Source organism: Bacillus rossius, chromosome 1 (assembly GCF_032445375.1).
Source record: "Bacillus rossius redtenbacheri isolate Brsri chromosome 1, Brsri_v3, whole genome shotgun sequence".
NCBI classification, from domain to species: Eukaryota; Metazoa; Arthropoda; class Insecta; order Phasmatodea; family Bacillidae; genus Bacillus; species Bacillus rossius.
The window spans coordinates 286,204,391-286,230,531 of record NC_086330.1 but is presented as its reverse complement, the minus strand read 5'-3'; the positions used below and the strand labels follow the sequence as shown (position 1 = coordinate 286,230,531).

At 35.3% G+C, this 26,141-nt stretch overlaps 1 protein-coding gene across 3 annotated transcripts in view; it reads right to left on the bottom strand.

Annotated features, from left to right (window-relative positions):
* The window catches only part of LOC134527690 (serine/threonine-protein kinase 11-interacting protein), a 101,829-nt gene that overhangs the window by 12,850 nt on the left and 62,838 nt on the right, over positions 1 to 26,141 (bottom strand). Inside the window, exons 11-17 of one of the 3 annotated variants that reach the window (XM_063360594.1) lie at positions 22,797 to 22,892; positions 21,755 to 21,896; positions 20,915 to 21,030; positions 17,170 to 17,391; positions 13,283 to 13,464; positions 8,765 to 8,862; positions 4,750 to 4,940 (exon numbers count right to left, since the gene is read on the bottom strand). In XM_063360594.1, the coding sequence (XP_063216664.1) occupies positions 4,750 to 4,940; positions 8,765 to 8,862; positions 13,283 to 13,464; positions 17,170 to 17,391; positions 20,915 to 21,030; positions 21,755 to 21,896; positions 22,797 to 22,892 (1,047 nt within the window). The remainder of the gene's footprint in view (positions 1 to 4,749; positions 4,941 to 8,764; positions 8,863 to 13,282; positions 13,465 to 17,169; positions 17,392 to 20,914; positions 21,031 to 21,754; positions 21,897 to 22,796; positions 22,893 to 26,141) is intronic. The other 2 variants (XM_063360595.1, XM_063360596.1) reach the window with 2 other exon arrangements.

Genomic DNA, 26,141 nt, shown 5'->3' with positions numbered 1-26,141 from the left:
CTAGCATACAGGTGCCTTCTTTTCCTGGTGTTGTTGAACACATTTTTTATTTTGCTCATAGCATTGTTCAACTCAGGCAACTCTTTCACCCAGACATTGCCAACTAGATTTAACTTATGTGCCCAGCACTGGACATGCGTTAACTGGTCTCCAAGGATTACTTCGAGAGTACTAACAGCCTTGGTCATATAACGAGCAGCATCGGTTACTACTGAGAGCACATCACCATACTGTACATTGTACATTTTGAGTGAATCTAAAATTGCCCTCACACAGTTTGTGGCATTAGCAGCTTCAAGAAAGTGAACTCCTGCAACAAATATTTCTGGTTTATCCTGTTGAAGATTCAGAATTCTAAATAAAACAACAAATACACACCTACCCATTTTATCTGTTGTTTCGTCGCACAGTATGTCAATTTTTTTGTCCTTTAATGCAGTTTTGGCATCTTCAATTCTGCATTTGGCTATGTCCCCTACATATTTCTCACGGACTGTTCTCGCAAGTGGCATGTCTCCAGCACCTTCGATGTATTTGTTCAGCCATGCCCTGATATTAGGATCATCAAGCTTTTCAAGGGGTATATTTGCCTTTATAAAGGTCTCTGCTGTTTCCTTTATAAATTCCAACTTTTTGTCTTTTTGGACATTATTTTTTGCTGTCTGAAACGCTGAAGATATTGACGACTGGCGTTCAGACGCACTAGATGAGCCTTGCAATGAAGAGAGACGCTTCTTGTGTTTTTCACTGCCTACATGTTTTTCACATGAGTCTTTCCTATCCCAAGAGACGGTGACATTACAGTGACGACAAAAAAGTGTGGTTGAATCACTAGCATAAAGTCCGTGTTGAGAAAATTCAGAGGCTCGCTGTTTTGCAGTTACCGGCACTTTAGGCATTTTAATAGGCCTAATGTTTTAGCCGACCTTTAAATTGTACACCTTTAATTTATTTCACAGACGTTGAAAACTATCTGTAACAAAATTCGACCCGTTAAACTTTAACTTGCGCACAACAGAATGTTACGAATCGTCACCGTGTTTGCATTTTAAATTTGGTATTTGGTTAATAAAAATGGACGCAATGGACAAACAACGCTAAAGACTATATAAGAGAACAACGCTTCGAGAAACAACCTGCTGTAAACACCGTGATAATCGACTGTCCAGGCGAGCCGAATATCAAAATACAGCAAAACCCCTTATTTGCACTTTTCATGGGGACAAAGTAAAAAAGTGTAAAAAGCGGGAAAGTGTAAATAAAGGGAAAAGTAAGAAATACGTTAAAGTTAATTAAAATACAGTCGCATCCTGCCGCGTTCAGAACGGGCTACATTACACAGTAAAAATAAATAAAAAAGGGGCGCAAATTGATGAAAATTTACCGTCAATTGCGCGCCTTGCGCGGAGAAAGGTCATTGTACTCGATCATCTGTTGTTACAGTGCGGCCCAGTGCGGCGTCTGTTCTCTGAGCTGCGCATGCGCAGTATAACTCATTCAATGCTCCGCCCAGACTCGTGACCTTCCATCAGCAGCCAGCCAATAGAAGCGAGCCTAGCGGAAAAAAATATAAGCTCCACCTCCCGTGTACCAGTTTTGTCCAGTTCTAATACCAGTTTATTGGTATACGCACCCGCTTACTCGCTGCCGTGACATGTTCAAGTTTACGTTCATCTTGATGTCTTGATACCAATAATTAATAATTTACGATCCCCACAAATAAATGGTTAGTTTAAAAAATATGCGTCAACAGTATAATACTTCCGAAATTATATAATACGTATAAAACAGTTACCAAGATTCCACTCATTTTATCTTGTGAAGTTCATGTCTCGTACCAGTATTTCGGCTAAGTTGTGACATAAATACAGTATCAGCACTTACAATGTTACGATCAGCCACGTAATATTTCCGACATTTCCGTTACGTTTCTATATTCGTGAGTTTACGTTTTTCCCTAGTACATTTTAGATTGTCTCCTGCTGTAATTACTCGGACTTTTACACGCCTAGGCTTAAATTGTTACATGTTTAGAAATAAAAGCAACTTTTCATGTTATAAAATACACTGTGTGGGTAGTTATCTTTGGTTTTTTGTTGTTTCACGTTTGTTACTGTATTTACAAATTGAATTGCCGTGTTCGAATGAGGAAAATGTTCTGACTGTTCGCCGAAAATTCAAGGATTTCGCGTTATTATCCAAAATGTGAGAAATTCGCGTTATTCTTAAAAATGTACTCAAATTCGCGTAAAAATTCGTTTTATCGCAATCGCGAAATATGCATGTCTCTACTAATTACATTAAATATTAACTAAGTATTTTTATTTCTCATAGAGGTTTGGGAAAGAAAATAATAAAAAGTATTTAAATTATTTATTTTTTGTGATTCTGTGCAGTTTCTTCCTACAACACAACAGACAGAAAAATATGAGTAAATAATTTTTCTTGGAACCTCGACATTGGACATGTTTCTATGTTTTTTTTTATTATTAGTATTTCATAAATCTTTGTTTATATAAATCTTAATTATGTTTACTTGTCAATTTATGCTAACATAGTATTGAGTTTATGTATTTGAGCGACCTAGGACTTAGCCAGATATGTTTTATCTAGAGGTTTCTATTTTGATTCTATTTATCTTTGGTTATCAGTTCTCTGCATATTCTTTCTTATCTGATTAAATATTCTGTGTTTAGCTATGCTATGCATCAATTCACATTTAATTTTATTCACCTACACCTTTACTAAGCTCACCAAGTATGAATTTCTGAATCTTCCATAGTTTCTCTTAGGATGATTGTTTCATGGCCAGCAAATTAACTTGAATAGTAATTTTTCTTAAATAATCAGAAACTGAAATGGAAAGTTGAGTCTAAGCTTCAGACGTGGCAAGACATTTCTCGTGCGTGAGACGGCCCCAATGGTCCAGGGATTCCACATTGGAGACAGGGAGATGCGCGATGACCACAATTTTTATTCAATTTCATTTAGAGTTAAATTCTAGGACGTCTGAATTGTATTTTAATCAGACATAGGTAGCTATCATGGTCCTTGTATACAACCACGTAGGGCAATCGCCGATGTTAAATGTCTCATGAATTCTTCAGAGCTGAGACCTTTCCTGATGTTATCATACGTGAGACCAAACCAATTTTAGGAATTTTCAGCTAACCCAAAGGAGGAAAACAGTTTTACAGACTACAGCTTCTCACTTAAGTAATAGTGGTAGAAAATTCCTTAGCTTCTTTCCAGATATCCTGAATCAACGAAGGATAGGTTCAGAGGTCCTGAACTCCAAGAATCTTCATTTCTACTCCCTGAGATAAGCAAAATAAAATTACTCTGGAATTGTGTGAAATACTCCAGGAAGATATTCACTCAAAGACCATATTGAGCTGTTATAGTAGGTCTAGTTCAGCTGAATACTTGGGTCATTCAGCAAACTACTCAAATATTAACTTTCAGTTAAAGCATTTACTTAAAATATTTAGATTAAAACTATTCTGTTATAAACTATGAATATTGTTTTTAACCTTATGCATATCATATGTGCTAACAGCATTAATAAAATATATAGAAAATGGAAATAAAACTTACATTTTGCATTACTGTTTTATGTTTGCTATTGAGACCCATACAAGACAAGTACCTAAAGAAATAATTAATAAGAGTTCATTAAGTGAGTTAATTGTTTATAGCACCTTAGCCGCTATAGGGAAAGAGGTAAGCGGTAAGATTCGGTACGAACCAGCTCAAGCGCTTAAATCCTTTCTCGCTGCCTCTGGCAATATATATTAAAATTTTTGGCGACGACAAAAGGATTTCATCTCTAACTCTAGCGGGACCTTAGTGTGGAAGCCATTTTAAGAAAGTTTTCACGTTAAAACCATCTGAAGACTAGAAACATTACACACACACCATTTCCCATCTCACAACAATCATATTAAGTGGTTTGAAGTAATATAACATTTTATTAAATTTCTTTATAATATTTTCATTATACCATTTTGATATTTCTACCCACCACATGGCTGAATTATTTTCGGGTGAATACAGTAATTTACCCACGAATCAAGACTTTCGTTTATTACAACAATTTGGAACCAATTGAGCATAACATCTTCTTGAAATCAAAATCATTAGAGATGCTGAAAAGTGATGAGGTGCTTATAGGTTATAGGTCAATTACAGAATAAATGTGTGAGAAGAGAGTACCCCAAGAAAACCTACTGCAATATCTGCCATGTTTTCCAATCATTAAAACTCTGGGTTTGATGCTGCCAGGAATCAAACCTGGATCGCCTTGCTTTCTTCCTGTAATTTCTCCAGTATGAACCATGAGTATTTTTGATATTTTATCTTCATCGTTTACAAAAGCATTATTTTGATATTTCCCTGACTAGCATCAAGATATAATGAAATAGCACCCCGTCTGAGAAACGCATACTCATATTGCCTCATTTTATAAAATTTATTCCCAAAAATTTGAAATGAGAGAAAATAAAAAAATTACATGAGTGAAACTGGGCCAGAACAGACTGGGTCCCAGTAGACTCAAATAGATAACTAAATTCTTATTAAACATATATTTTTAATATTTTACATAACTGAAATGGAGTATTGTTATAGGTCTGAAGCAAATGTTCAATGCAACCAAATCAAAACCTACCAAATAACAAACAACAAGTATAAATAAAATCATCCAATGCAAACATTGTCCAAAATTAAAACAAAGCAAAGCTGGCATACCAGACAGGAATTCGTAGAACTGGGTGGTATGCGCACAATACTGCAGCACAGCCAAGTAGCTCGCAGCGCCGGCTCCGCCTGGGTTGCTAAACTCGAGGCTCACGCCTTGCTCTGACGGCAGTAGCGACACTGCCCTGAGGCCGCTTGCTGGCCAGGAGTCCTCCAGCATCAGCCAATCCTGCGGCTCATCACTACGAGCCCAACAAACCAACACCTTCCATCAGTTTTTGGGCGCTTCACACGGGCGCAAAGCAGGCTATAACTTTTACATGCCATTTTACTTATGCCTTAAAGGGCCCACCTACCCGGGCACACACATGGTGTGCGGAGCTTCAGAAAGAACCACACAATTTGATAACTGCTCAACATATACAAGTGGTGTCTGTTAACAAAATGCATTTAAGAATACACTGAAGGTGTCTCCATATTTCACTTTTAAAATGTATTTTTAGGAGTTTGAATGGCTAAAATGTGTGTTTTCAGAGTAATTGTTACAATTGTTATGCATAAAACACCCGGTACAGATACTTGAAAGATCTTAAGGGACTTGTGTTACACATTTATCTTCACATCTCCGCCACATAATGTTATGGTTACCGTTCGAGTATCATAGTTGTCCTATGTAAGCCTAGAAGTCTGTACGCCAGTTCAGAGTCTTGCACTTAGAGGCGAGAACACGAGTCACATTTTTCATTCCGTACTTTATTATCATATAACATGAACCCCGAAGCAATTTAATTCTTTATCAAGTGATAAAATAATTGTTAAAAATATTGAATTTCAACTGTCCTCTGCTACCTTTCGGATGTGTTCACGTCCGTTTTTGAGTTATTAAATTAACCAGGCGATGGGCCCGAAGTACACCACATGCAGGGGAATCTTAAAAGGTATACTATGCTTACTATGCCAGAGAAGACAACTAAGCACAATACACAATCCATACTAGCTACGGAAATTATTTCAAGTCCAATTTTTATTTTTGGGGGAGGGGAAGGTGGTTTGTAGGGGGCTTCCACAGAGGTTTAATATAATCTAGCTCATGGACACTTTTGTATGAGGAGGGGCTTGATGAGTTCGAATTACGAGTGAAACTTCCATTTTTGAATAATGAGAATGATACATTGTAATGATACAGAATTTTATACGCTTTAATGCCTAGTTCTCTTTGGGTTACTTGTAAAGTTTTAATGTTGAAATAAGAAAACTTCTATGTATTTTTTCTTGTTGATAATGACAATAAAATTTTTGTTTAGTTTTTAAGGATGATATGAAAAGTTTTGCATATGAAAATGAATTAGTGAATGTTCTAGGAGTGGAAAACCACCACATGTAATTGCACCGGGTGAAGTTACAAAGCAATAAATGATTAATTTTCTGCTTGTAATGAACATAGCCATTTGAAAAAGAATAAACAAATTACAATGGATTATTCAAGAATATTTATGGGTGCATGACATTGAGTCCACTGTATTTTTCCCCCTTGTCTTGGGACGGTGGCACGTTATTCAAAATGGGGTCACGCACATATCAGTCATCGCACATGTAATTCACAGAACAGAAGCCAAGAGGGCTGTAAAGATAGCATCTAACTATATGAGGGCATAACCCTGGATAAAAGTCAAATACATATACAAAATAACTCATATTTATCATGTGCAAAAAAAAAACTAAACCAAATTAAACTTAGATAACATTTTATGATATTGATAGATTGTGTGGCTTTAATTTCTTTCTGGTGCTGATATACATACTAGTTAAAACTTTAATTTTACCTTTTAAACTGTCATAATTATTGCAAAATTAAATATGAATCAAAAATGTTGCAAAAACAATTTTTCACTGTTGGACTACAGTAGGGTTACCAACTATTTCACCCTGACCATAAGGGACACTGAACCCCACCTAATAGAGCGGGGGGTCCTGGGGCCCTCCCCCGGAAAAATTTGAATTTCTAGATGCAAATTGGTGCTATTTTAGCAGTTTTTGTATCTGAAAATAAATTATGCACCTGGTTGAAATATTAATTTTTTTTGTATTGGCCTAATTTTTGAGTGATGAATTTAATACATAAAGATATGATAATAAATATAACTTTATCCGTTTTCAACTCAACTCAATATCAACATAAACATAACAGACTAAGCGCGGATGAGTGATGCCACCTGTAGGCTTCAACATGAACTATTTGGTGGCCAGTGAACTGCGGAGTAAACGGAGCCTCGCAATGTCGCAATACATATAACAGGTGGTGCGACGCAGGCGGGAAAATACTTTTTCAATTTTATGCAGGTGTATGAATTGAACTTTAAACAAGATACGGGAAATATCACGTCCCGTCCTGCCTACGCACGGGATAATTCTTTTAGTCACAGAATACAGGAAATCCCGTACGATACGGGACGGTTGGCAACCCTAGACTACAGCCACATCTGTATGGTGTCTGATACATGCTTATTTTGATTTAATTAACTACTTTTATAGTTTTTTAATGACTTTTTTACCGTCCTTTCTTTTCCAACAGTATTGTTAGATATAACTATACACTATAAAGTAAATATATTTTTGTACTAAGTACATAGTTTAAATTTTTTAAATAAAAGCAAAAACTAAAGATTACTAATTAGGTAATACGGGGGAATTTCGTTTAATATTGTGTATACCCTTGCATTTCAGTGTTAATTAGGTGTACTGGCCTCCATACCATTTTGGTTTTATTGTTATTCATTATATGATATTGCCTCTAACTATAGACAATTCTGAAAATGTTTGTTCATGCTCAGTACTCTTCAGTAACAAGTACGTATTCTTTAAACAAATTTATGTCACTACATGGTTCATTGTAATACGTAATCCTGATCACAATTGCAAGACAATAATCTTAACAGTCACTAGTGGCCAAGTATGCAAATTCTTTCATTTTAAACTGTTTATTTTCACAAACATTAAAAACTCAAGAATTTTCCAAGGTCTTGAAACTCATACATAAGAAACTGAGATATATTCAAGGTCTGCAAAAACCACTAACGTAGACTGCAGGTTTAGTACATGAAATCCACGTCATTCAACGTGTCTCAAACTTGACGGTTCCAAAAGAAGTATTCATAGTACTCACATGCTTGGAAAGCATCACGTAATGTTTGTTTACAAACGCTGACAACCAAATGTTTGTTTACAAACACTGTGGACAGAACAGTGGCAGAAGGATAAGCAGAACATTGTTATTTCTTTTGAGAAATAAAAAATTTGTAGACCTGTGCTAATACTAGTTTTATGAAGTGTTTTAAAATAAAATAAAGTGTTTAAGAATTATTTTAAAAATTCGCAAAGTCAAATTGAAATGTGAATATTGTCCTCTGCAAAGCTGTATTTAACTTATCCAATAAAATACAGGATTGAGGTAAAAAAAAATTGTTTATAGTTTGTAATTTTTGTACTGGCCCTATGTACCTATAACGCTATAACATAATTTAATAAAAATTGTAAAATAACCATGCTTAGTATTAATATTGAGCATTCATAAAGGCAAACAGAGTGCCACCTTTTGATTTTTTTAAGTAACCAACTTTATGCAAGCTAAACATATACAACACAAAAAAAAATCTGTTTTTTCATGAGCAAGCCTTACGATTCCAATGTTTTAAAGCTTTGCAACAAATGCGAAGCTACACATTAGAATGTTCGCAGGCTTTCATGGCCATTGTCTGAAGTAGCTTGGCTTCTGGGTTGTAGCCGTGTCCTTGGCGAATAATTCACCGACGTTTCGGTCGACATTGCAGGTGCCATCATCAGGGAGCAGTTACCTACTGAGGTTCTTACCAGTTGTCCTGCCTTTATATACTCTTGCCTGAGGGAAAGGTGCTTCCAGATTGGCTGCCGCTGTGGGCCAATCAGAGCCTTCCTTTCTTCTGGTTGGCTGGGCTGTTTTGCCAATCAGGGGCGATCTGTCTGATCTTTTGGCACTGTTCAAGGACATCAATAAGGCCACTCAAAGAAACAATATGTTTGAAAATCTCACCTTTCAGGACCTGTTATCTGCAGCACATAAATCTTCGAAGTTGAAAACACGAGAAGCCCCATGTACGGAGCATTGCTGTGATGCCGCACCATGCGAGCCTGAGGATGGAATGTACAGTAGTATCAAAATCAGGCAACCCTGCAACTTAAACCATGTTTACCAACTGAAAAAAAATTTAGGGTTTGATCACTTATGAATACAGAACCTGGATCGCCTCAGGTGAAGTGAAACCTGGCTGGATAACACAGGTATTTTCATTGGTTAAAAAGTATTATTAGAAGGAACAAATTGATAGGGGAAAAATTTCATGGTGAATTGCGATAAACTCCAAATAACACAGCAAAGCACGTCAATACAACGTATAACACCTTAATTCAAATTAATATACCATTTAGAACCAAAATTTAACTAAAAACTCGAAATCAATCAGCCTTTTGACAAAACTTAACTCTATTTACAAACATTTTATGTTTTGTTATGGTAAAATCATTGAATCTAATTTATTTAGCATGAATTTTGTACTAAAATGTATGACCTAAATGTTTTGGAAAAACATTATTATTACTATATTATTTGAGCATGCGTGTCTAACCTTAGTAAGACAGTTTAACATTAATGCTGTCCCATGTTTCAAACACACAAAACTTTCAGATTTATTTTTATTTTTCTGAGTAGTTCTGTTTTAGACATGCTTATTACTAATGATTTTACTGTATTAGTGCATCAGGTGTCAATTGAAATGAAATTATTTTGCTAAAATAAGTATAAAGAAATATTTTAATTTCATATTTGTGGAATAGTACACTTTTTTAAATGAATAAAGACAATCATAAAAATAAAAAAATAACACCAAAATTTCCTGTTTTAATAACGAAACTGTCCAAGAAATTAAACCATAAAATCTTGTGCTTAGTAATCCTGATATGAGTTAAAATTATTTGTCTCCCTTTTTCAGTTAAAGTTATTTACAATTGACATCATTTAAAAAAAAAAAAATTGATCAGTACACAGAAATTCACAGAAAAAAAAATTAATGAATAAAACCTTATCATAGAATATAGAGCAAATGCATTATAAACAATTCTGTAAATGCTTTAGGAATACCCAGTACGTTTAATTTGCTAATTTGTACTTTATATATATATATATATGTGTGTGTGTGTGTGTGTGTGTGTGTATACACATATACACACACACACACACACACACATACATATATATATATATATATATATATATATATATATACACACACATATATATACATATCAACATAAAGGTGGCCACTCTCCTGTCAATATAAAATTCCAGGTTTTAAGAAGGTATTTTAAAGTCATTCCGCAGACTCCCACACACAGCAGACATATATACATGTTCTCAAAATTAAAAATAATAATTTAAAATCTTGCTTCTGCTTTGATTGACATTTTTTAGTAAGGCATTACCAAAAGTGGAAGGTGTGATTCCAGACTGTAAGTCTACTGTTTACGTGAGAGACGTAAATTCTGCTTACATTAACCATTAATTTTACGTAGGGTTGTGCCTGACCGCAGTTAAAAACTGGAGGAAGGCAAAAAAAAAAAAAAAAAGGAGCACAAAAGACACAAAAAAAACTTTCAACCGGCCTGTCAGCAGGAATAGTGATCAGCAGTTGATTTCAAAATGTCTATATTAGCTTAAATGTACAATAGTAGGAACAGTGGCCTCAATTAAGAGGCACAATACTTATTAATCCATAATGGCTATTCACTACCCTTTCATTTACACTTTATCATTCCTAACAGTAAACCATAATATTATATATTTACCTAAGAATGTATTTATTTTTTAATTTTTCACAAAATAAAAATTATAAAATATAATTATAATAATGTTATATACAACAACAATATTATAATATGAAAATAATATGTTTTTCCTTACAATCATTAAAGGATGTCAACAATAATGTACCTAGGCAATGATTGTTTGTAAGGCCTGGGGACAAGGAGTATTTTTAATATTTTGGAAGATGAATGGCAACTTGTAAGTAGTCATAACAAAGATCCAGTGCCACTATATAAAATATATTTTACTGTTGAACCACTTCTGCGTAATACCGACTTTTAAATAATTTTCTTGAAAGCAAAAATTACTGATGACACTATATTTTTTCCTTTTCCTGAGAGCTGGGGGGGTGGGGGGGAAGGGGGGATGGCGGTCCCCCCTGCCAAAGGGCATGGATGCCCTTGACTTAAACCATGACTATCACATTCAACATCTGTACAAACTCAATTTATCACTGGGAAAATATAACGTGATTTCAGCAATCCTTCTATGCCTTGGAATCTACAGTATTTTAAAGAGTCGGCAGTTAAGAAAAATGATTCAAAGAAACAAAATTGTAGAAAATGTACAGATTAAAAAATTCAACACAAATCTGAAGTTTGCTAGGTCTTTTTGTGTTTTTTTTTTTTCATTTATCATATTATATATTAATGTACCACAAGATATTGAGCTTTATACATAGAATTATGTAATAAACATTTTGGTACAAATTGATTCAGGAAATTTAGTTCACCACGAACACTAAAAGAATGGAATGTTTTAACATGATCATTAATATATATATATATATATTTTTTCTTGTAAATTATTTTAGTTTCAATAATTGAGACCTAGATTCAAATTCCAAGGGAAAATTCTAGGTACTCTTTGTGACTCAAATTTGATTTGGGTTAAAGGATTTTGGGATTTGACCCTTCACTAATTTTCCCAAACATAAAGAATCCAAGGTCTATCTCAGAGTTTAATACAATTTCTTGAACATACGCCATTGCAGTTTTGCATTGTTTTCCATGGAAAAAAAATTCAAGAATATAAATTAAGAAATAAAAATGAAAATATAAACCCACAGAGATGTACACGTGTACATCATTGGGTTTACATTTTCATTTTTATTTCTTAATTTGTATTCTTGAATATTTTTTTTCCATGGAAAACAATGTAAAACTGCAATGGCGTATGCCCGAAAAATTACAGTAAAAGTCAGTTATAACGTAAATTTATAACGGCGCCAAAAGTTTATGTTATAGTGAATTTTCGTTATAGCCAAAATTTTTAAAAAAAAAATCTTATTTTTGTAGCATTTTTAAAATATATTATTTTCTCGCTTGTTTTTACTATGAAAATTCACAACAAAAGTAAAGGAAATATACATAAAACTTACTAAAATAACATTTTTAAGCTATATCAGCACTTGCCGACTGCGAAATATGAGACTGCGTGGCCGTGATTAGGCCGTCACGCACATCGTGGCTAAGCGCACAGCTGTTTGTTTACATGGAGACGGGCGGGCGGGGTCACGCAAGGTCATGCAGGCTGCTTCCTGTCGCTTTGACCGCAGCTGGTTTGCTGGAGACGTGCGCTAAGCTGATGATATCGTGTGCATATTTGCGGAGTTTTGAATACTTTCTAACAATATGTAAACTAAAAGATGTAGTGAAATTTATTTTAAAATTTGTCACATTATTACTCACGTTGACACCTATGAAAAATGTCAAACACAAAAAAAAAAATTAAAAAAATCTCTAATTACGTTGGACAACCATACAAATTAAATAAAATAATTTTTCTGACAATTGGTCAGTAACACAAAAATAATCACTTGTACAGACCCTTGGAAAATAACACAAAATTAAAAATCACTTTTTAGAAATGAATCAATTTTCCTTTGCCTTGATTTCACTAGACTTTCGGACAAAATAAACGACTGGACCTCTTGGAAGTTCATCAAATCTTTCCTCGAAGCATTTGTAAGCTGATAAAAACGACTGATTGTGTCAAGTGCCTCCATCATTGACGTTTTCGACAGAACAGATACGTTACTTGGTTCGTCATCATTATCGTCATCATCTTCAGACGCCGCTTCGTTTTGATTAGAAGAGACGAGCTCGACAAGTTCCATGTTTGTCAACTCCCCGCACACGTCAACATTATCATCAGCCGTGGCAAGCGTGATTCTAAATAAGTAATGCTCGCAGCGGGGCCCTGTCGCAGTGGGTTAACGACACTTGCTTTCGTCGCCGCGAGGCAAGCTATGCTCGCTGTGGGGCCCCACCTTGTGCAGTGTTGCCAAGACGGCCACATCATGCGCGTTGTTTCATTTGCGGGACGCGTGGAATTGTGCGAAGCTGTTTCTCATTTATTAAGGAAATTGTAGATGTTTTCGCATTATTTTAGAGCAAAATTACAGGTGTGTAATCTATCGCTATAGCGAAAATGAGCCCACGCTGCATTCGTTATTTCCGAAATTTTTATCCTACGCAGCATATGCAAAACTGACGGTGCCGATGGCAATTATCGTTATAGCGGACTTTACGTTATAGACCGTATTCGCTACAACGGACTTTCACTGTATATTCAATCAAAATTCCCCATTGCATAAACCAATTAAAGAACGGACTTTCCAAAGTTCAGTAACTGCACGCTTATGTCCACAAGCACACTGATCAGGACTACCAGCTGTCGCAGGGCTACCTTCAGCAGGAGAAGCAGCTGCTCGCGGTCCCCGAACACATGCACGTAGAGGTGCAGCTTTACCCGGTGGTCCACGTCGCTGAAGTCGTCGTACGAGTAGCGGATACCCTCGCTCGCCGCGCTCCTCGCTGTCGTCTCGCCAGGTCCCGCTGGGATGCGGGAGGTCACGCTCTGCATCAAGTCTGTCCACCATCCGACCCGTTCACCGTCACAATGAAGAAAAAAATTTTATCCGCATAATTTCTGGCAATCTTAAAATACAGGCAAGTAATCTCTTTTCAAAATAAGTCGATAATTTTTCGACGACCACAGCTAAATATTGTGACATAATACAGAAAAAAAAATGTTTAGTATGGTAGAGAGACATAATGACAAGAATTGACTGAATTAAATAAACTTAATTGAAATAAAATTAAATGGATTTAATTTAATTAAAACCTGTTCATGCACAAGTCATAGATGATCCTCCTACTAAGACTTGCAGCAATGGTACTTTGAATATTATTGTGGACTGAAGAAAACAGTTGACAAGGAGTGTAATCAAGATGGCGACCGTGTAGTCCTAGTGCTCATGTGTGGCACAAATACAGTATTTCCATCCAGCAAATAGTTATATGATTTTATGAAGATAAACAAATAGAATGAACTGAATCAATCTGAATTAACTGAGTAAATTTTAATGCATTGTGAATGAATTTTAAAATAAATATGAATGCATTTTCAATGAATTGGATAAAAGAATTGTAGTGATAAAAAGATGAGGTTATGAGTCAATGTTGTACAATATGATTGATTGTGCACCAGTTCCAATACATTAATGGGCCCAATCTGTAATATGGAAATTTTTTAATGATTTGAAATCAAGCCAAGCATACACTAAGCAGTTTGAAACACTACAAAAAAAATCCAAAATTATTTTAACTCATTCTGCTTTTATAGTTGTGTTCTGGTATTTATAATTGCAAAAGTGAAATACTACCATGTACACGTGTAATGGGGTGTATGCCAGCTATGTTCCTTCACTATTATCACAGCATTATAAACATGAAAACTGGTGATAAGTGCTGTGACTCGCCTAGTGTAACATCAGCACAATGTATCTTGGGTGGCGGACCAATTGGCAGACACCTACTGCACAGCAGTTAATTCAGCCTGTGACATCACGAGCTCAGGGAGGTATAAATATAGGATATGTGAGAGACCTTGCAGGCAGTACACGAGAGGTAGCAGTCACTCGAACCCAGTATTCGCAACACTCGTCACCAAAGACAGAACCACCGGACATAACAAGGAAGAAGAAAAGCACCAGATTAGACTACTCGGAGAGCAAGCAGCACTCTTACACTTCGCCTGAGTCAGTACGGCAGTAAAGAAGAAATCGACATTGGGACTGAGTGCCCACGTAACGCCTGCAAAGGAAGCAGCGATATACATGACAAACACACCAGGGGGTGACTGTATGTGTACTCGCAAGATGGACGAGAACCAGTTCAGAGCAGTGGCTGTGGTTGAATGAATGAGTAACGATAAGCAAGGTGTGACTGGTTTGAGACTCGTCCACCAACAGTGGAAGCGACTGTACCCAGGGAGCGAGCGAGCGAGCGAGCATCGCGAGTGGATACTTGCATTCAAGGCCGGAAGGCAGCCGATCAGTGATTCGCCGGCAGACGGCGAGTTGCAGGTCCAGGAAATGTCAGCTTTTGAGGCGGCCAGGAGCAGTGACTGACGCCAGCGAGTCACCCCTTGTGGGTGCACAGGGCCCGTGTAATCCGAGGGATCAGGAGTAGAAATAATAACTGAAGGTTGTCTAGCAGATGTAGTCAGTTGAGAACATAAACAGTAATTTTGTAGAATGTTTTACCTTACCAAGTGAAGGGGCTAGTCCTAAATAGATAAACTACCTAGTTTGTCAACCAATTATTCTTGGTGGTATTTGTTATGGCTGCTTAGTTAGGAACACGTTTAGGAACGCTCTATGCCAGTGAACAATATTGAAAACGGACTGTGAATAGTAATGGTGATTTTTGTTGTAATTGGAAGAGTATGGATATCAAGGCTCATTGCATATTCTAATGTTTTATATAGGAAGATAAGAGCTAAAAGATTGTGTGTGTAGTGTAACGACTACATTACATTGAGATTAATTTTTTTATATATGTATATATTATTCATTTTGTAGTTTCAGCAATAAATAATTTGTTATGAGTAGAGACCTGAAAAAAAAAATTATTTTTTCTTAAAAGCACTACGTATTATTTTTCACAACATTCTCAACAAAGAGCAAGGTTATTTTAGTTTTGTGTCCACTTTCAATTGATGTCATTTAATTAAAAAAATTAATACATAACCTAATGATAATAACTAATTTCACAGACATTCTATTTCTTAATTGTTTTATCTTACTACTTTTAAAACTAAAGGTGCATAAAAATTAAAACTGTAGGTGTTGAATTTAGTCATCAAAAGACAGCATAGTGAATACTTCAACATTGCTTTCTTTCAGGTTCTGCCTTATGTCTGTGACGACTAAATTGTGACTAAGTAATCATTCACTGTTAACATTGTTTGTACAGCATGCAGGACTGCCAGTGCGAACTGATTGCAATTTATACTAAGAGAAGTCAGCAATTTCAACATATGTATCTATGTGTTTTTCTGTATTTCGAATCTCTTGCACATCTTCTTAAAGGGCTTCGTAACTGTTGAAAAGTTAGGTGTTCTCAAAATGATGGAGTTCGAGAATAGTTTTATTAGTGGCATAATATCTTCTGACTTGTTAAGAATGACGTCCTTTTGGTTGAAACACCTATTTAAAGTCCTTAATACTGGTGCAAACGGTTCATTGTCCAACATCATTTCCACTAGTGTGTTTTTGCTTGGCTTTAACATGCTTGTCACTTTTTACATGCTCTGCAATTAGGTAAATTTTTCCTTTTAAATGTAACTCGGCAGTTGCAGTATTTACACATTAGTGTAATGGCTCGGATGCATAAAAATTGTCACTTTCAAACTCTTCAAGTTTGTCTTGCATTGACCTCATTTTTTGGGCATTTTTCATGTGGAGCAATTAACATTTAAGACCTAAAATATTAATAACAGCATTATTTACACGGCCAATGTCAAAACCGCAAACAGGTAGTATAAAAGACGTCGTCGTTTGGAAAGCAAACTTATAAACAGTAGTAAGGAGTGATAGACGGGGGTGGCATGTATAGGCGAATGAAACAGAAGAGGTGGCTGTCTTCATAGCAGTAACAAAGAGCTCTCTCTTTCCCTGCCCGGAAATTCCGAAGTGTTATCCTGTGTCATCAGTCACCTGAGACGACATTCAACAGTAGTAAAAATAACAAAAGCGGTCAATACATGCATATGTAATGCAATTTATATGCAGAGCATGAAGTTTTTCAACTATGCTTATCCAGTCCTCAGCCAGCATGTTCTTGGTGTAGGGTGAAAAAAGGTACAAAATATTAGCACATTTTAAAACATAACATTTTTAATTGTGTAGAAATTCACGAACAAGACAGAAAAAAAATTAGAAAAATGTGTTTTAATTTTTAAACATCACAATTCATGGTATTTTTCAAGTTTATTGCAATCACAATTTTCTCAGGTACCTATTATAAGAGAAACATAACCTTTGTGCCATGTACCTCTGCATTTTGTTTTCACCTGTTTGGTAACCATCCCAACACAAATATGTATTTCTAAAAATATGTCTTTAGTATTTTAAACTATCAAATGAAAATTGATAGAATAATTAACCCCAATCTTAATATACAAACTTGAAATATGTTTTTAAAAATATTTTGATACTAGTGATCCAATTAGAATAAAACCAAAAATTCTTAGTTAGCACAGCACTTGAGATTGAGCTAGAGCTTCACCTTCGAGCACAGACGTGTACGTCACGCCCACCTCGGGCACACTCCTGGGAGGCCCCCGCTTCCCCTCGCCATGCTTCAGGGTGTCGTCCGGGCTCTCCGATCCATTGGGCGCCTTTGCCGAACCATCACCATCCGCCATCCGAGGAGCCGGCGAGCTGCTGTCGCCCACTGAGGCCCCGGGAGGGTTCTCGTAGGTCGTGCAGACGCTGTCCGCGAGGGAGCCTGTCAACAGGAACACAGGGATAACCTAGTTGGCAAGTCAAAAATGTAACTCTTAAAAAATATCAGGCACAAACGAAAAAGTATCCCAAAAGCATTTCATTTTCAAATCAAAATATGGACATAAAACTAACTACAAAGAAATTACCAAGTTTTAATCAAAACTTAAATGGTCTGAAAATAAACAGTTAAGTTGAAAGTACTGCAAAAAAATTCACTATTCACTAGGGATGGGTTGAGTACACATTTTTATCGATTCCGATACCGGTACCGATTCCTAAATTTCGATTCTCGATTCCGAGTCATTCCAGTTTTCGATTCCTGGTAATTCTGGTCACATAATTAAAACTACTTAAGAATTGAATGCATTACATAATGATAATGACATGTATAAAGGATAATTATAAACTTAGGATTAAATGTTGAGGTTTTTTTCTTCAATTACCAGTGAAGAAGCATCTTCACATAAAGTTTGTTTGCTAGTAAGTACTAGGCTGTGCACAAAGAAGTTCAACATTTAGACAGGGTTCTTTAACAGGCGATAACGCCGATAACATAACATCTTTGTTCAAAATGGGTTCAAAGGTAGCACTACTTTTTTCTGTGGTACCTTTTGACTTAGTTGGTGACAGTGCTGTAAACAAAAGTTTGTTTTTCTTCAAAGACTATTTTTTCTGGTAGTAATGTGTGCCGGGATTTCAAATGCTTCATTAAATTGGTTGTAGATTTGTACGTACCGCTCCCTGAAATTTGCGCACTACCATAATTACAAATTGCATATTTGTCATTTTCACTATTGATGCGAAAATGTTCCCAAACTTTAGACATGTTGATACAATATCAGACCATTCGCATCGTAATTTGAAACAACAGTCGGCGAACATTTTTCTACTAACAAACTAGCAAAACACTTGAAAATAGTTTTAGCAAAACAATATTTGTGCCAAATAAATAGCATAAATGCGCAACAATTCACAGTAACCTCAATAGCACGACGGTGAATTACGCCGTAATTAACCGTCGTGCTATTGAGATTACTGTGAATTGTTTCGCATTTATGCTCTTTATTTGGCACAAATATTGTTTTGCTAAAACTATTTTAAAGTGTTTTTCTAGTAATTATTACGGTTTTCCTTTGCAAGAAATAAACACGAGCCTCTGTTGGCGGTATGGCTAAAGAATGTTTTAAAATCGATTGTTGCTTTCATTATACAATTTGTCCCGTACGCAACGAATCGATACGTTTCGACTTGACTTTATATTTTATGGCCACCAGAGATTTTGTGGAGGCCATCATCCTTGAATGGCTCACAACTAAAATGGTGACGACATGTGATGTGATCTAGTTTCATAACCGTCACTTTCTTCACAAAAAACAATGGACTTTTCTTAACTGCAAATAAAATTAATAAGTCTTTTTACAATTTATTTACGTCTAATACATGCGTGAGGAATAATGTTCTTCGATCGTGGAGTTTTAATTAGAGGTTAAACATGCCCGGTAACATTGTATTTATTTATTTTTATTCGTATAAAATTAATATTAAATAATAATGAGCATTATTTAGAATTTTATGCGCAAACGGCAGGTAATATATGTATATTAAAATAAGTAAGTAAAGTTCAGACGAAAATATATTACTACTGTATTTTCTTAACTTAACCGATTCCTAACCTACCTTGCCCTTTTTTAGTACCCGATACTGAGTACCCAAATTTTTTAATAATCGGTGGTATCGAGGAATCGGAGAATCGAATCGACCCATCCCTACTATTCACTAACAGTCTCAAGAAAGTACATGAATGCTAAGAAGTAATTTTTTTAATAAAAATGGTTAATATATAATACAAATTCGTTTTTGTTCCGTTGGAAAATAACCACATGTATTTACAAATGATTGATACTGCACCATCGCTGAGTGTTAGTGCCGCCCCAAAGTTCTTCGGCGATCATCAAACTCTTCGTTTTGGCGCTCATGTTCCCTTCTCCATGCTTTCCCATCCCCCCTCCCCGCTTGTGATAGTGTTTTGCTTGTAATAGCCCCTCCCTAGAGCAGGGATAGCCTCGTGCATGTGTACCTTTTTTTAGGGCAGCTTCTATTCAATAGGATGCAGCACTCTGACTTGTTCTAGCATGTTGGCTGCTTAAAAGATTTTCAGCAGTAAAGAAGGTGCGGTAAGGACTGGTCATGGGAGCATGTGACTTAATTTGTATTGGTACACAGTAAATTGTGGCAATACCATTTTGTGTGAATTGGTTAATTTGTTTGGTTTAAATTTTGTCTTGGATGCCACCTTCAAAATTCTTGTTGGGAATCTTGCTATTTTTCTTTAATTGTTTAACCATCTGAATTGTCTGAACGTACCACAGCACTATGATCAAAGCCTTTGCCAGCACTCAAGATTTTTCCCTGAGCTAGCCTTAATATCTTTAGTACTCCTTGTTTGGAGTTCGTAAGTAATCCAGCACTCACAAATATTTTGATTAAGCATGTTGAATAATGATGTTCTACCTGACTTGAGTCTCTTTTGGCCCTATTTTGAGTCATAAATGTTAAGCGTTCTATGGATCCTCATGGGATCGTATTTATTGTGATTTTCGTTCCTATAGTCATTGTATTAAAAGCTAGCTTAATATTTATTCAGGCCATTGTATAATTGCATAATCTCCTGTAAATTTAAGAGGATTAACTTATTCTGGAGTAAAATATTGTGTCTTTTGAGATTGTAAAATATATTTTTTGTATAAGATATTGTTGTCTTTACATAACCCCTGCACACGCCTGAGAGTGCATTTAGCGCATAGTTACTGTGAGCAATATGTTTCAACATGCAAATATACTTATTATATCCCATGTTATGTAGTGTATTCCCTGATACAAAACACTAACAGAAGGGATCTCATAGTAGTTCGTCTGGTACCTACATCATAACTAGCAGGATTAAAGCCTCTGTTGACAAATTGTGGTCAGCGCAGGTATGAATACAAACAATACAGAATAATGAATACACTATTAAATTTCAAATAAAATAATATTGATGTCATCTCCTTGCTTCTGTGTAAAATGGGGAAAAAAGTTTTAGAAATTACATATTCATCCAAAATTATGGTATACCTTCTTGTAGGTAATTTCAGAAAAATCTTGTGTTTTCTGCTGACATAAAACCTGCTAGGAGTGGCACAGTACAAAATTATTTTTTTTACTAAAGGTTTACGTACCTCAAAATGTTTTTCATTATTCCTAAAAACAGTTTACAGGTACTGTATAAAATTACGTGCCAGTTTTCTTAGAGCACATGCTATAATTACTAAGGCAAATCTGCCTGTAGTAACTAAGATAAATATTTATACATTTATTGGAATTAATCTTAAAGAACTGCATAGAATTAATGAAATAAACTAATTCTGCATTTGTTTGGTTAGTACAACCTTGTAATCTTATTACATAAAGAAAAGTTATGGTCCCTTCAGGTTGGCATTAATGAGGTTTGACTACAGACTAGACAAGAACTGTGTGGAACTTACCCGATGAACTGCTTTCCGTCATTATCATCCCTTTGACTGAGCTTAACTGAGGCACGGCTGCCATAGAGGTTTTCTCTTCGGAGGAACTCTTCCTTGCAGGTGTGCTGCCGCGAACCCTTGAAAATTAAATGAAGTGAATTTTAATTAATTATTTATGGTAACCATAGAGACCTCACAAACATACAAACAATAAAAGCACTCAAGTTTTTAAGTAGCTCTGAACAGTACGATCAACCTTTTGAATTACTGAGATACCATCATTTGTAACACACCACTGATCGTTAAATGATACAGATTCTAAAATGCCTCAATTACAAGATGTGATCCATTCTATGATGTCCCCCATTTTCTCAGATCAAAATCACAAAAAAAAATATCTTACAATTTAATACATCTAATACTAACACTAAGTGATATACCAAGCTTTTATCTACGAGGGTTGTCTATTTCCTTTTCAATGTCAATCACATGGAACTTATAGCCATATCAACATGTTAAAATGAGTTTAGGGAGTGTTGAAAAACTGAATAAAGACACCAAACCAAAGACAATCAAAATTTACGTTATTTTCTGGTGCCAGGGCCAACTCCATAAATAGATACATAGTAATGTCAATGTGATGTTGGCTACTGCCACATTTAACATTCTCTCCAAGTCAATCTGGATTCGCCCAGTTGTTTTTAATAAGGATTTTTCATAGGTTTCCATCTTTTCAAGGCAAATAAAATAACCAGTCATAAAATAAGGAGGGTCAGTAAACTATACAAAGATTTGCGATATGGACAGTCACTAAATAATAATGTGAACTTTGCAGGTGCCTAACATGACTCACGAACTCACCTCCCGCTATCGTCCAGGACTTCGATGCTGCTCTGGCTCGGATTGCTGATTATCTCAATATCACTGTCGCAGTGCCTCGCTGCCGTGGCAGCGGCGCCATCTTGTGACCGCTCCGGGGACTGGTTCAAGGACGACGCTGAGCCTGGCAGACAAAGAAAGTATTTTACACCGGGTCCTTACAGATATTTTAGTTGTTATCCTAGTGACTATTCAAAGGTTCAAACGTACAATTACATAATCAAATATGATTAAGATTATGCTTCTCATTTTCCGTTGAAAACAATTATAGGCATTCAAGACATGAATTAATAAAAACATATATAACATACATGTAATCAAAATAATTTTTTTTTAACATGCAAGTAGGTACTAAGTATTTAATCTACCACTCAGGTCGAACCTAGATTTTTCGTAAGTCAAAAATGTGATTGACATTGCAATGGGTCGGTGGGCTGGTGGGTCAAATCTCATTGTTTCCAATGACCCTGAGGTCATTGAGATGTTTAAGCACTAATAAAATCAATTTTTCCAGTTCAATGATCCATTTACTATTTCCAGGATGTCTAAAAATATCTGGCCAGTCAATTCTAGGGCTTTCGCAGAATCGTTTTAGTAAAATGTTGTAAAATAATATGTGTGTTCCATAGATTATTTTTACTATAAATGGTAAATAAAATTAAACATAAGAAAATGTAGTATACAAAACATTTACCATTAAAAGGAACGTGCCAATTTTTAAGTTAAGAAGCTAAAGAAGGTAACACATTATCACATTTTCAGGAATAACTTCTTCATGACTGAAACAGACAGTCTCCAATAATTGATATTTAATGTATGACTACAGATGAAGAGAGAAGCCAAGAAAATAAAATGCATGTCAGCAAAAGGTTGCTGGTATTTAAAGTTCCGTGACTTCCAGCTCAAATACTGTTAACCACTGACCTGCAGACACCCCGACTTCCCTGTGCACCCAAAACAAGCCAGAAGCCATGCTCACAAACACAAACCATGCGGTGAGCGGTGTTACGGGAGAGAGCCTTACGGAGCGTGGTCGAAGGCCGGGCGCAGTCGACGGGCGAGGACGAGCTGTGGACGACCGCCGTCACCCGAAGCGTATCGGCCCCGTCGCTCTCCGGCCCTGGGGTCCAGCGTTTAGGGGGAGGGGGGGTGGCAGGTTAGTGCGCGCCATGCTCCCAGCAGACACAGAACCCAACCCCGTCCCCAACAACACATGACACAATCAATCTAGGCCGGTGGGAGTAACAGTTTTAATTTAGTTTCCAATCAATCTAATTTTTAAAACAGGAGATTTTGTTTAATATTTTCTGGATATTATTTTTTTCATAAAGATACCATATTATTAAACAAATATGAAACTTAAATGTTGTACAATACTTACTTTAATAAAACAGTTTCATTATGACTGATTCATGATGCTCTTTTACAATATAATAATTTATAATAAAATGTCTAACTACTCGGAACAATAAAAAAAATTGGCAAGTATTTGTGCGTTTGAAAAATGTACCATGCTGTAATATAAAAATCCATTTCGGCAGAGCCTACAGGCATAGATAGAATTCGAAGTACCTATTTCTTCTGAAAATATTTTGGAAACTTCCATAAACTTCTGGAACATTTTAACTACTGAATGTAGCCTACATAACATTCTATATGTTCGCCAATATTCAAAAAAGATCAAATTAACATTTTCTAAAATTCCAAGCAGCAAAAATATTTTGTATGTTTTTAAATTAATGCATCCAGCATTGAATGCCTTAACGAATTTCATATTATGCCTACTATGGTAACTATGCAAATATTTTTGACTACAAAAACTATTTTTCATCCCTTGCACTAATACGTGATCATACAAAAATCTTTTTCGACAAAGGTTTAAGGTAATATTAAGATGGTTATAAATTCCGACAAATTTGATCTTAAGAAAGTTTAAATTTTATTTTTAATTTTAACCAGATTAACGGTAATAGTTTTGTTTCATCAAAAATTGTTTCAACCAAAGGTTTGAGATAAAGTTTAGGAGTTTTACAATAAATTATAATGGATTTGATATTATTTCTACAAAATAAAGTATAGACATTTTGTCTTTCAACCCTTGTAATATTTTCACCTCTTTCAGTAATTATTTGTGATATAAATTAATTTTACACCAAAATTTTTAACAATATTTAAAAAGTTATACAAAAATAAACATTAATTAAATAGTGTACATGATAGGGAAGTTTTATTTTTTTTTTTTTTTTTCTTATTTCAACCAAGGTTTTTTCAACCCCTAGTAGTAATGGTTTGTATTATCAAAATTGTTTCAGATAAAGTTTTGGATAAAATTTATAAGATTAATACATAATTTGTACAAATTTGATGTTGTACCTACAAAGAGAGTTATAATAAATATTTTTTTGTCCTACAATCTTTATTTTTTCAACCCCTTGCAGTTATGGTTGGTCATATCAAAAACTTATTCAGACAAAATATTTTGGTATTAATCCAACAAGTTATGATATATCAATCAGATGTGATACTATCCATATTATGGCAGTTACTGCACTTTTTCTGTTTTTCAAAAAACCTTCCCCAGTTATACCCTTTTGGTCGGATATTGCCCATCAACGAACTCAACCGAGATTTCCTACTACTAGATTTATGTATAAGTTTGGAAGTGATTGGTTTAAAATTGTTGCAGTTATCATGTTCTCAAAATTGTGATATTATATATATATATATATATATATATATGTGTGTGTGTGTGTGTGTGTGTGTGTGTGTGTGTGTGTGTGTATGTATGTATGTATATGTATATATAGATGTATGTATATGTATATATATGTATGTGTGTATATGTATGTGTGTGTGCATGTGTGTGTGTAGACACACACACACACACACGCACAAACGTTTGAGTTGACGATGGTTTTGTTTTCTCGAGACCATGAAACGAAAAACTATATAAAAATTTTCCAGAAGTTACACTATGGTAATGGCTACAATAGTTCTTTAAAATATACCTAAAATGAATTTATTTAGTACATACATTTTGGCACAAACTTCCTGCTATAAAAATGACATTAATTGAATCAACTATTAAAAGGTTAAGTTTTTGGGATTTCAATTAGTTTTGATTAATTTCAAGATTTTAGTTTCATTTAGGTGTTATATGGTGCATTGATTTGCTTTTTAGTGTTATTTAGGTTTTATCACAATTCACCATATAAACTAGTCCCTATTTATAACTAGCATAAAATCTGAACAAAAATGTAAAAAAACTTGAATGCAGTGACAAAAAAAAATATGTCATTTAAATATTACACTCAAATGTATAAGTATTTGAGATGGAATAGAAAAATTTTAATAAAATTAAACAAGATTTAATGATTTTATATACATAGATTAATTTTTTTATTGAGTTATTATCATGAATATTCTTTATTAATAATGATCAGAGGCTTTTAGGACCACTGTCTGAATTTGCTTGGCTTCTGGGTCAATCGAAACCTCAGTGAAATTTTTACCTTCAACAGGGCTACAACTCAGAAGCCAAACAACTTCAATACTATTTATTTATGAAAATTATGTAATATTCAATATATAATATTTCAAAATGTTGCTTTAAACTTTTCAACAAAAAAGAAGTCATTTTGATAGTGGTAAAAGCCATTTTATACCTGAGAAAAAAAAAATTATGGCCAAAATTGTGTGGGTCCACATGCCCACAAACGTGGTGGCACCGAAGTCCACGACCAGTAATCCATCAAAAGAAATACGTATATTTCCCCAGAAATCAGACTAATGTACAGATGTCAATTACTCAGGACCCTCGCAGAAGATGAAAGAAGTGAACTTTTGTTGCTTCATAAGTTAAAAAATGTTAATATAAAGGATATACCTTATTGGACTACTAAATTGTGGAACGGAGCGACCCAACAGTGCATACAGAAAGCTTGGAGGAAAATATGGCCAACCCTGAACAACACTGAAACTCATGAAGAAACTAGTAAGGCTCAAAATGTCCTTCAGTAGTTACAAGAAACACTGGGGTGCGAAGCAGCAATCAAAGCGTACGTCAATGACTTGAGTGGAAGCGGATGGCTCGAGTTATGGAAATCTGTGTGATGGAGATACTGTGGCTGTTGTGAAACAGCAAGAGGAAGAAAGTGCCACGTGGAAATGCGGCAGTGGCACGTCACCTTGCACTGCTGCCTCGAACAACACCCCAGAGCTACACCTACACATGCAGGGGTGTACGCACGGGCGAAGATGGGGGTGTGTTGCCCACCAAAATCCTAAAAATTTTATCAGTCCCACCAACAAATGGAAAGAATTATATGCAAACAATGGGCAAAGTTTACACTCCTGCACAAGGAGTGCT